Here is a 13,076-nt window from a genome sequence, read left to right as displayed (position 1 = left end):
CCTGGCTGCTCCACTTGCCCTCCAGTTCCTTCCTTCTGGCCTGGGAGGGGAGGGGAGGTGGCTAAGTCCTTGGGCCCCTGCACCAATGTGGGAAACCCAGAGAAAACTCCTGGCTTTGGATTATCTGAGCTCCGGTCATCGTGGCCTTTTGTGAAGTGAACCCGCAGATGGAAGATCCTCTGTCTCCTTCACTCCAGAAATCAACCTTTCAAATAAAAAAGAAATAGATGTGTTTTTTTAAAAAAAAAAAAAAAAAAGCTACAGAGAGAGCTTCCATGTGCTGGTCACTCCCCAGGAGACCCCATTAAAGGGCTGGGTCACGTGAATCCAGGATCCAGAAGCTTCATTCAGATCTCCAGCATCGATCCATGGGCCCAAGCACTTGAACCATCTTCCACTGCTTCACAGACACAGCAGTGGGAGCTAGTGAGAAATGGAGCAGTCAGAACTCGAACTGGCAGACTGCACCCACATAGCATGTTATTGCATGAGGCAGCTTAACTAGTTTTGACACAACACTGGCCCCAATTTCTCTTTTTACTTCATTTCATTTAAAATAATTTTGGTAAGGATGGACTTACTGTTGCCGCTTGGTCTGTTATTCTTTTCTATATTTTATTAGTTCTTTTACTCTTCTTGTCTTCCTTTGTCTTTTTGTTGCTATTGTTAGTTATATACCTTCATTTATTTCTCTTTATCCTTTGCTTATCTATTATATTATTTTTCATTGTGATTACCATAGGACTTGTATAAATCATCTAATTAGAAATTAAAGGCTCCACTCACATATAAAAATTCAATAATTTTACTCCACACACACACACTTTTTGTTGTTCGTGTCACAGTTTACATACAGTAAATCCATTAATTATTATGATAACAAGTAATGTGTTTGCCTTTTAATTTGTATGCTAGAGTTGAAAAATTATGTATTCTCTTTTTGTGTGTGTTTTTACCTTAACTAGTGAGTTTTACACATTTATGTGTGTTTGTGTTGATTTATCACCTAATTGTTTCAATTTGAAGAACTCCCATTGGCAACACTTTTTTTTTAAAGATTTACTTGGTTTATTTGAAAGGCAGAGTTACGGAGACAAATGGTCTAAATGACAAATGTGGTCAGCTATTGAATGTGGTCAACTATTGAAGTAAATTAGAAACCATATGGGCAGGACTTGACCTGAATGGGAGCAGACATTTCTGTCTAATCATGCTATAATAACTTAGAACCTATACAGCCCAGTGTTGCAAACAGGAGCTAATGGAACAAAGACAGCGTGGCAAGGGACACAGGTGGTTGTTGACTCCCTGTGTGTAGGCTTCTATTTCTATGGATATATGAGCATGCTTACTACGTAGTGATTATACAGTGGTTTGGGAACTTGTCATAACTTCTCATAATTCAAAGTAAATGTCTAAAGATCTGTTTGTTACATAGAGAGATTTTCTTATTTTACAAAAGAACTAGGAAGTTAAGGAGTATTATTTTTCTCTTGATCTGTATTTTACACAGTGGTTTTGAATGGCAGTTTGCATATGGTTGGTATTCTCCTATTCCAACCTTAATATTTTTATAGCATTATTTTTTTCTTCTTATCTGTTTTCATAAGAATTTCCTGTTAGATTCGCACTTGGTTTTAGAAACTTGGCGTAGAAAACTACCTTGAGATAATTCCAACTCAGGTATTTGAATATTTCTGTAATTGTCTCTCTCCCATTTAGTAGTAACTGCTTGAGTCAGATTGAAATGAATGGCTTACAGTGATGGTCTCAAGCTTTGTTAACATAAGGTTTAAGTGAATCCACAGAATTGCTGGAGTAAAGCCTGTATTTAGCCTAAAATGTACTTTTTTTGTAAGATGGCTAAATGAGATATTTGCCAGGGGGTTGATTGGAATAATCAAGAAGAAACTGCCTGCTTGGGGATTTAAAAGCAACAAGTGTTGCTCGGAACCTGGAGCAGTTGTCCAGGTGCAGCCCCAGGAACAGGGCCTCCTGCTGATGCCGTAGTGGGTCTTACATCCTGTGCCCTGTTATCTCAGTGCTGGGTCGTGAACCGTGACTCCTCTGGATACTGCTCTTTGCTCATCATTACAAAAGCTAATTGCTAAAAATACATAAAGATGTTCCCACCCTCTACTTTGTACTCTGAGTATTTGTCATAGTAGTTTCTGAGATCTTCGAATTTGCTAAACATCCAGCTTTTATCTTATGTGTACCACAGTGTGCTATCTGGAAGTCTCAGTACATAGAAGTGGAACAGTTAGTAGAGTCTCCACTACTATTTGAAACACTGTCTTAAATGGTTCAAATATTCCTGGACTATTACTTGCAGTAAGCTGGCTCTTAAGGGAGATGCCCCAAAGAAAGATTCCTGAACTTTATGGCTATTTGGTTTTTATTAGAAGTTATTTTTCTGTGCAATCTAATAAATGGATTATTTACTCATCATCCCCAAATTGAAAAGGAAATTGTTCCCTAAGCTACTGTTATTTGATTTCTTCATTTCTCATAATTTTGTTTTTGACATGTTTCTAATAGTTGTGAAATTACTGTTGTTACATTAAAAAATACTGTTACTCAAAAGAAAGCTAAAGATCAAGTACATTCCAAAACAAAAGAAAACAAAATTACCAGAAACAGAAATTTTTTTACTTTTAAGTTTTTTCTTTCTTTCTTTTTTTTTTTTTAAGGCAAATTGACAGTGAAGGAGGGGCAGAGAGAGCAGGGGAGTCGTCCATCCTCTGGGTCACTCCCTAAATGGCCACAATGGCCGGAGTTGAGCCAATATGAAGTCAGACACCTTCCAGGTCTCCCACGTGGGTGCAAGGACATGAACCAGCATCCGTTGCCTTCCCAGGCCATGTAGTAGGGAGCCCTGGATGGAAAGTGGAGCACCAGGACACAAACCATCGCCCCTTTCGCCTGCTGTGCCATGAGGCCGGTCCCCTAAAGTCAGGGATTTCAGTGAGTCCTCAGTCACAGCAGCACAAGTAGACTGAGAGTCAGCAAGAGTGTAGAAGAGCTGGCGAACACTGTCAGCCTGTTTGCTCTAGTTAACATTTAGCATCCCACCCAACAACAGCAAAACACTTTTTGAAGTATGCACTGACCATCCACCAAGGAAACACATTGTCAGTGCCATGAGAATCAGTGCCAACAAACTGCAAAGGATTAAATTATGCAAAATGTGTTCCCTGGCCACAAGAAAATTAAAATAGTGGCTTATAGCAGAAAGCTATTGGGAAAACTACCAAGTATTTTTTGTCTAACATTCTGTTCAGTAATTCATTGGGTCGGAGAAGCAACATCAAAAGGAAGAATAGAATTTAGAACTGAACGAAAAAACATGCACGTTGCGGAGTGCTTCCACAGCAGAGCCCAGAGGTGGGCGTTGAGCTTGGTGTACGCACTCTGTAGGCACGCATTGCCCTTCAGTCAGTGTGTCCCCTCTTCTGTTTATTTTTTTTTTTCTTACCACAGAACTGTAAAATTCAAGAAGACTGAGACCATAGAGAATAAACACAGTACCTGGTGCATAAGTGTATAGTTGATATTATGTAAAGGAACAAACACACTGTCAGTCAAATAGCCTCAGATCCTGTGAGACAAGCTGGCCTCGGCATCCCCAGTCTTGCCAAGGCTTCATAACAGAGTTTTTAACTCTCTTGTTTGTATTTTTTCCTAGAAAAAATTTTAATTCTCTTGTTTGTGTTTTTTTCTTGATAACTTACAAAATTTCTGCGTTGAATTTTCATTGCTTTTATACTTAGACTATATCTATAAAACGTGTTTGTGAATATTTAAACTTTGAGATGTGAAAATAATTTTAACTTAAAAATTCAGAGGTAATGTGGAAAAGAAATTAAAGCTATAAGAGCTGATTTTTTTTCACATCTTTTATGTAAAGCAGAGGATCAATTCATACTGTCTGAATTTGAAACATACTTTTTTTAAAAATATAAAATATCCACATCTTCTTTTAAGAGCTATTTGGGAAATAATTTCCTTTGTAGAAAAACTGTTTTGTTAGTTTTGTTTTGATTTTATTTTCTTCTTTTAAATTCAGTTAAATATAATACTTGTAAAATCTATCTGTATGTGCAAATAAATTTTATAATCAAGAAATACTTGTCATGTAAAAGGTGTATATACAAAGATTTCCTTGGCTTCTTGTTTCTAAGAATGAAAATGCTTGTAGCTAAATCATGATTCATGGGACACTAATCTATTATGATATTGATCCACGTTTAATGGCAAGAGGATGTATCTTATATATTGCAAAGTATTATATCTGTAAATTTCAAAATGAAAAACCTTGAATTATGTGTATTATGCACATATGACTTGAAAAGCTGCATTTTAAGTTAAAATACACAGACCTCCAGCCAGAGTAACAAGTAAAACGAGAAAGATTCAAATGAATAAAATTAGACATGAAAAAGGAAACATTACAATCAATAGCACAGAAATACAAAAGATTGTGAGAAACTTTCACGAATGATTATGTGTTAGCTCATTTATAACGTAAAGAAATGAAGACATTTGTGGTATGTGTAAGCCCATGATCCAACAGTTTTACTACTGAATTCTGTAGATCCTTTTTCTTTTTAAGATTTAGTTATTTTTTATTGGAAAGGCGGAAATAGAGAGACTAAGATCATCTGTCCGTGATACACTCCCCAGGCGGCCGGAGCTGAGCCAGGAGCCCTCTGAAGCCAGGAGCCCTTCCGGGTCTCCCACGCGGGTGCAGGGTCTCCCACGCGGGTGCAGGGTCTCCCACGCGGGTGCAGGGTCCCAAGGATTTGGGCCGTCCTCCACTGCTTTCCCAGGCCACAAGCAGGGAGCTGGATGGGAAGCGGGGCTGCTGGGATTAGAGCCAGTGCCCATATGGGTTCCCGGCACGTGCAAGGCGAGGACTTTAACCATTACGCTATCGCGCTGGACCCTGAATTCTGTAGAACTGTTCAAGGAATTAATTGCAATTCTTTTCAGTCTATTCCAAAATACTTAACAGGATGAAACTGTGCTAAACTCTTTTTTTTTAAAAGATTTGTTTTCTTTTTATTGCAAAGTCAGATATATAGAGAGAGGAGGAGAGACAGAAAGAAGGATCTTCCATCTGTTGATTCACTCCCTAAGTGACCACAATGGCCAAAGCGGCGCTGTTCCAAAGCCAGCAAGCCAGGAGCTCTTCTAGGTCTCCCATGAAGGTGCAGGGTCCCAAGGTTTTGGACCGTCTTCCACTGCTTACCCAGGCCACAAGCAGGGAGCTGGATGGGAAGCGGGGCTGCTGGGGTTAGAACTGGCACTCAAATGGGATCCCAGTGCATGCAAGGTGAGGACTTTAGCCACTAGGTCACCACGCCAAGCCCAGTACTAAACTCTTTTTACAAGGCCAACATTGCTTTGATACCAAAGCCAGTGATATAATGCAAAAAGAAAACTGCAGACCAATATTTTTGATGAACATGAATGTAAAATCTCTCAACATAATATTGGCAAGGAAAAAGCAATGAAAAGATCTTACGTCGGAAAGATCATAAGTCACCATCAGGTAGAACTTTTATCCCAAAGAATAGTTCATCATGAAAAAAATCCCTGAACATAATAATTCACATCCGCCATATGATCTCTGCAGGCAAAGCATTAGATAGCATGTAACATCCCTTAAAGAGAAACCCCTTCCAGAGCCGGATAGAAAAGCTGTGTATGACAGACCAACAGCCAATCTTATACTGTATGGGGAAAAGTGGAAAGGATAGAGGCTTCAAGAAATTGTGCTGGCAGAGTTGAACACATATATGTATGTTTCAGTTATATATATTTAAAATAGATTTTTGATATATATTTAAATACATATAAATGAGGGAATCACTTCAGAACATTGATGTAGGCGTTTCCCTTTGGAATGGAATCACAGAAGCTCAGGCCAGTAGGATTATGTCAAACCTGGAAGAGTCTGCACAGCAAAAGAAGCCACTAACAGTGGGAAGAGATATCCGACAGAATGGGACTGTGACGTGGGGAGAGGTGCACTTACACAGCGCGGGTGGGCTTGTGGATGAAGCCCGCTGTGGGAAAAGCACACACATTTCTCTCTCAAAGGTAGAATGGAACTGCATCATGACCCAGAGGCGCCTGTACTGCCTGGTAACAACAGCTCCGTTCACAGCGGTCAGAGTACAGAATTACCCATTCTGTCATCATCAGATGAGTGGATAAAGAAAGTGTGATACATAAATACAGTGGAACAGTATTCACATATTTTTTAATGAATTAAATCCTGTCATTTGCTACCAAAAAAACGGACCTGAATGATATCCCCTTGAGTAAAACAAGCAGACACAGAAAAATAAATAGCACGTGTTCCTCCTTTGTGGAACTGAAACTAAAAGTCAATCAACAGAACACCTCTGTGTGAACACAGACTGTGGACAGTGAGAGGCCGAGAGAAGGGAAGGGATAAAAAATTTTGGAATAAGAAAATAAAGGAAACTGGGTGTAGTTCATTAATTGTACTATTATGAAATGCTCGCAGGGGAATGGGATGAGGAGTGTATGGGAACTCTATGTTGCTGTCTCATGATTTCGTAAATTTAAAGCTATTCTAAAATGTAATGGTTCTTGAAAAATGATGTACAATGTTAACACATAAACTCATTGTGATCTGATTTTTTTCCCTCCTGCCTCTCCCTGACAGGAATAAATGAAGATGAGGAAAAGAAAAGAGAAAAAAGCAAAGAAAAAATCAAAGTGAAAAAAAAAAGAAAAAGGTATTTTGAAGAACTGTGAATTCTATCTTGAAGAACATCAGAACATCAAATAAGCATTTACTTGGACATGTATCTAAACTCATGACATGTATTTTGACCAATGTATATGAAGTTGAAATGTAAATATTTGTATTCTCATATTTACTGCAACCAAGAAATTAATTAATAGAAGCAAGAATGTATTCCTTCAGATTTTTTAGATCCCTCAAGAACTACTTTTTAACAATTAACTTGTTAGAGCCAGTATGCGGACTCAACTGGCAAATCATCTGCCTGGAAGCGCCAGTACACATAAGGGCACTGGTTCATGTCCCGGCTGCTCCACTTCTGCTCCAGCTGCCTGCTTGCAGTCTAGGAAAAGCAGCAGAGGATAGTCCAAAGTGTTGGGACCCTGAAGAAGCTCCTGTCTCCTGGCTTCAGATTGGCTCAGTTATGCCGCCTTTTGGGGAGTGAACCAGCAGATGCAAAATCTTTCTCCTTTTCTCTATAAAATCTGACTTTCCAATAAAAATAAATAAATTTTAAAAATAGCTTCTTAAAAATTGATCAAAAATATTAACAAGCAACCTTTTCCATGGTTAACGCCAGTACAATGCGTTTCATGCTAGAATAAATAAGCATATACCAACCTTTCTGTGAGATCTGATTATTGGAAAGACAGTAACAGAGAGAAGGAGAGACAGAGAGATCTTCTGTCCACTGGTTCACTCCCCAAATGGCCACAAGGGCGGGAGCTGAGCTGATCTGACCTAAAGCCAGGAGCTTCTTCCAGGTCTCTCATGTGGGTACGGCGACCCAAGCCCTTGCACCATCGTCCACTGCCTTCTCCAGCGTGTTCACAGGGAGCTGGATTGGAAGCAGAGCAGCTGGGACAGGAACCACTTACCCATATAGGATGCCTACACCACGGGAAGCAGCTTTATGCACCAAAGCACAGTGCCAACCCCTATTCAAGCATTTTTAAAGGCAGTTGGCCATGGTTTTGTCTAGTTTAAATTCAGTTCTCACAGAGTTCTGTAGATTAGGTATGGTTTTTATTCGTTTAACGTTACATGTTAACACCTGAGATACTGTATAAGTTGAAAGTTTTCAAGTATTGAAACTGAAGTATTGAAGCTCATAAGAACTGCAGGTCAGAGGGTTTTGGTTTTTTGTTTGCTTGTTTGTTTGTTTTATTTGAAATACTAGAGGGAGAGAAAAGGAAAGAGGCCTTCCATCTTCTGATTCACTCCCCAAATGATTGCAACAGCCAGAAGCAGACTAGAGCAGAGGAGTCAGGATCCTGGAGTTTCTTCCAGGTCTCACGTGGGTTCAAGCACTTGGGCCGTCATCCACTGTTTCCCCAGGCACATATATCAGGGAACTGGATGGAAAGTAGAGCAGCCAGAATTGAAACTGGCACCTGTTTGGGCTGGAGATGGCACCTGTTTGGGCTGGAGATGTCAAAGGCAGCAACTTTACCTACTAAAAGTCACAACACCTTCCCAGAGTTCAGAATTTCTGAGTGGATTACTGAATCATTTGCAGTACCACAGCAAGGTGGATTGCTTGTAGGAACCACAGGATTACCATTTGTCTTCCAAATTCTCATCAACTTTTATCTGGGTAGCTCTACTTTGAACGTCACAGAAACCATACAGGTCCTGAAACTAACTTTTCTCTGCACACATGCCAGAGATGGCACCAGCCAAAAGCATCGTCGGTGCCAGTACCTTAAATTGTGTCTTTGAAGTTAGAAACCAGGAGCAAAAAGCGCAAAGATGCTCTCATCAGAATCCAGGACCTTTAAAACAGAAAAGCAGACATGATTTGAGGATTACAATCCTAAAAAAGGAGCAAGAGGATATTGAAAGTAAGCTCAGCTGATGATCAGAAGTCTTACTGTGTAGACTGCCCAGGAGGAGAAAGAGACAGGGGCAGTGTGGAGTCCTTGTGGGAGGAGAGCAGTCGGGGGATGCACGGTCACGAGGCAGCACCGAGACAGCTGTGAGATTTTCGAGGCACATGCTTTTACTGTGTGTCTGCCTCCTTTGTGCCTGTCCTGCATTTTCTTAGTTACTTTATTTATTTATTTATTTATTTATTTATTTATTTATTTATTTATTTTTATTGCAAAGGCAGATATATAGAGAGAGAAGAGACCGAAAGATCTCCATCTGATAGTTCACTAACAAGTGGCCACAATGGCTGAGCTGAGCCAATCTGAAGCCAGGAGCCAGGAGTTTCTTCCAGGTCTCCCACATGGGTGCAGGGACCCAAGGCTTTGGGCCATCCTCTACTGCTTTCCTAGGCCACAAGCAGGGAGCTGATGGGAAGAGGAGCAGTTGGGATTAGAACTGGCACCCATATGGGATCTCGGTGCATGCAAGACGAGAACATTAGCCATAACTATGTGTGTGTCGTACAGTGCTCAGATAACCCTGTGTTGATTGATAATAAGCCCAATGTGCAAGGGTGGTGGTGCCGGGAGTCCAGAGAGGCCCAGGAAGAAGCAGCCGCATGCTACCTTTCATTAAAAAGGTGAAAGTTACCAACTTAAGAAAGGGGGAAAGGAATAAAAATGATGTGCATGTTATGGTTGCTAAGTTATTCAGTAAGAATTAAGCATTTGTGAAATTAAGAACAAGTGAAAAGACATTCATGTAAGTTAATCCAAACAAATTAGAGCACGTTCATGCTTTACAGTATGTTGTTATATTTTATTAGTTAGTATTCATTCATACTGGGCCTAGTTTATAAATTAAACTTCATCATAGGTTTATGTATATATGGGGAAGTATATATCTATAAATACATATAAATAACATGTCAGGGAAAACATTGAATATGTTATAAATATAGGTATATTTATCATTCATATATATATGTAACAAATATAGTGAATACACACACACACAGGAGTAGATTTCGGGCACCCAGTGGGTATCTTGGAATATGTTGCCTGTGGATAGGGGAGCTACTATAAGTTTGTCAACTTTTGCAACCAAGCCACAAAATTGGAAATTCAGTATTTTGAGAACACAGAAATAAGAGGCACATTTTGGTTGCCTTTATACCTCTACCTTAACTCGAATAAGAATCTCAGCCCACTACAGTCGCATCTCAGTGTACCTGTCAGTCCTAAGCGCTGTCACCAGGCCATGTGTGTCTTACTGCTTCTAGGTCTCACTCCTCCAGTTCTGCTGAAGAGGACACGTCAAAACCGAAGAAACAAAAATACAAGAAAAAAGAAAAGAAGAATAAATCAAAAAAAGGAAAACATCACAAAAAGGGGAAAAAGAAGAGAAAAAAGGAGAAGCGCTCTCCCAGTCCGAAATAGTTACGAATTCTCCAAAAAGTGACTTGAGACTTTGGCTTGTTGTCATAGGCCAGAATTTTGTTTTCCAAAGTCACTTGTTCTTCCTGGGAATTTACTCTATGGCTACACTTTGTAATAAATCATGGCCTTCCCCATTTAAATATATATATATTTTTTGGTATGTGAGACCATTAGAGCCCTCTGACTACATGTTTTTAATGTACTGTGGATATAAAGTGTGAAATCAGTCCCATTACTTGCTCGCAGTACGCCATGTGTAGATACTGATACATGCGTCCCTGCTGTATTTGTGTCTCCCTGGGCTTGAGTAGCATTAAACGCTGCTTAAGTCGATGGAATTGGCTTCGTTAGGTTCAGTACAGGTAATCCACCTAGCTAGCTAGGAGCTAATGCTCTGCTCTTGACACAGAAAAATTTTAATAGCTTTCTATAATGTACGAAGAGTGAGATTCTTCACTGCTGTTTTTAACACTGTTTTATACAATAGGAGGTAAAGCTTTACAGGTTTTTAACCAGGACTTTTTCTGTGAACAATATTGGCAAGAAAATGATCATGGAAACGTTTACAGCGGAATTCCATTGTTTTATAAAACACAATTTCTAGTCTGTGCCTCCTTTTTTTCCTAGCAATTCAGATCTCCGTAACTTGTTAAACTCATCAGGCCCTGGCCACTAGTCCATCTCCCAGAGCTGTGGTGTGCCGGTCAGGATTCCCTGCCGACACTCCTGGCTAACTTTTCCAGTGTGCCATGTTGGCATGTCGTGCAGCGAGACCTCAGACACGTTTTTTGTTTAGAAGGACATGTGCGTCCTTGGCACAGCTGATCCTCATCGTGTGTAGTGTTGGGCCTGCATGAGTCTTGTTTCTGTGAGTAATGTCGAAAGCGTTTATAAAAGTGAGCATGTGTTCATTTTGTCTGAAATAATTTGCGGCTTCAAAGCAGATTTCACACTGAGAATGTTTCTTTCCCTTTCACATCAGCGACATAGCGTCACGATAGTGACAAGGATTAAGAACTGTGAATTTTATCCTGTACTTTTTTAAAATTCGTGAGCCAGGGAATGGGATCCTGAAAGCCTTTATGTACCAATGGAAGTTTAGATGAGTAAGCATTTTGAAACACCTAAGGCAGCTGTAGATGTTTCTTTTATTTCTAACTTATTGTTTGGGTAGCCCCTGTGGCCCATGAGTTAAATGCTTCCTGTGCTGTAGCCTTGCTGTCTATCCACCGAGTATTCCGGCGTATGACCGGAGACTGCAGGTACCTCGTGAGTGCTCGTGCACACTTTAGGATCGTGAACCTGCACACGCGGCTGCAGGGGAAGTTCTGATCAGGTAAGTCCAGTCAGCTCGCAGGCCGGCCGGGTGTGCTGAGTCTTCCTTCGTTGGGCATACCCTTGGTTAAACGTGGAGAGCCCCAGAACTTCTCACATGCTTCCGTGTGCGAAAGCCGCACCCACAGCCCTCTCCTGGCATTGCAGCCGTGGAGGGTCTCACGCTCCCTACTCACCTGTAACCTCCTTTAGTCTTTTGACCAGCTCAAAAAGAATTGTGTTCCAATAGTTGTCAACTGTTAGGAAAGAAACACAGAGCCACTGGATTTTTCTTTTGTCTTGTCTTCGCTACTAATTTTAGGATACTGTAGTTAGATTGAATACGTTTTTTTAAAAAATGACTATAAGATGCAACATACAGAAGGATTGCCTCACTTCCCTGAGTCTACAAAATGGTTAAAAATGATAGTAATGGGCTCGGCGTGGTAGCCTAGCAGCTAAGTCCTTGCCTTACACCCACTGAGATCCCATATGGGAGCCGGTTCATATTACAGCAGCCCTGCTTCCCATCCAGCTTCCTGCTTGTGGCCTAGTAAGGCAGGCAGAGATGGCCCAAGGCCTCGGGATCCTGCACCCACTTTGGAGACCAGGAAGACGCTCCTGGCTCCTGGCTTCAGATTGGTGCAGCTCCAGCCATTGCGGCCTCTTAGGGAGTGAATCAGTGAATGGAAGACCTTCCTCTGTCTCTCCTCTCTGTATATCTAACTTTACAATTAAAATAAATAAATCTCAAAAAAAATGATAGTAATTGCAATGAAAGTCCAATTATTTTGTAAATTTTATTGCTGTTAACTATAATTATTTTAAGTTGATTCATTTGTTTTAAGAATGGCAAAAAAAAAAAAAAATAAGGACCCACAGATTCAAAACTTCATTTACTAATATTTAAATGGCAAGTGTCAAAGGTCAGTATGTTTTTCCCCAGATATAATTTTGGGATTTTGTTTTTTGAAAGAGATCAAAAGAGTTGCCATCTGCTCCAGCTCTCCGCAGGTGCCCCCAGCAGCCGGGTTGGACCAGAAGCCAGCAGGGCAGCCTGAGCCTCCCATGGTGAGGGGCACCTGCTGCCACCAAGCATCTGACTCAGCAGGACACGGAGACGGGGAGCCAGAGCCTCGGAGTTATTCGGAAGTAAATTGCCTTTACTGTTAACGCAACTGATATTATCTGTATATGCCGCATCCTTACTAATCGTCTTAGTATCTTATTGGAATTGGATGCAAATTTTGCTGGCATGTTTTAGGACAAAATTCATAAGATTTCATCCCATGCAGCATTTGGGAGGAAAACAATGTATTCATATAGGCATCTGCAAGTCCTGTCCATTCCAACCTCCGTGACCTTTAACAAAGTCATTTAGCTGCCCTGGCCTTTTGTCTTTCCTCTGTAAAATATTGTACAGATTATCTCTATGCTCGGGTCCAAATATAATCATGTCTCGGAGATCACATCCATATCCGTGTATCTGCTTATTGGTGTCTTAGTGAGATTGTACTAATAAACTAATTTTAGAAGTTATAGATAAGCAGCTAACAATTTATAGTAATATGGAATCTGTTCAACTGCTTGAAACAGATGATAGGCTGTTTTCTTGCCCCCTAATGTATTTCATTTGTGCCAGATGCAGAAAGAATTTGTATTTCAGT

At 40.4% G+C, this 13,076-nt stretch overlaps 1 protein-coding gene across 1 annotated transcript in view; it reads left to right on the top strand.

Moving 5' to 3' along the window:
- Window positions 1-11,006, top strand: part of SREK1IP1 (SREK1 interacting protein 1) — a 28,379-nt gene extending 17,373 nt beyond the window's left edge. The window contains exons 4-5 of the mRNA XM_040977598.1: window positions 6,704-6,776; window positions 9,939-11,006. Coding sequence (XP_040833532.1) covers window positions 6,704-6,776; window positions 9,939-10,095 — 230 coding nt within the window. The 3' untranslated portion in view covers window positions 10,096-11,006. The remainder of the gene's footprint in view (window positions 1-6,703; window positions 6,777-9,938) is intronic.
- The last annotated feature ends 2,070 nt before the right edge of the window (window positions 11,007-13,076 follow it).

The sequence above is a fragment of the Ochotona curzoniae genome, unplaced genomic scaffold (genome assembly GCF_017591425.1).
Source record: "Ochotona curzoniae isolate NIBS_2020 unplaced genomic scaffold, NIBS_Ocur_1.0 contig_2754, whole genome shotgun sequence".
NCBI classification, from domain to species: Eukaryota; Metazoa; Chordata; class Mammalia; order Lagomorpha; family Ochotonidae; genus Ochotona; species Ochotona curzoniae.
Note: the sequence above shows the minus strand (reverse complement) of the source record. Positions and strands in the feature narration are given on the sequence as shown.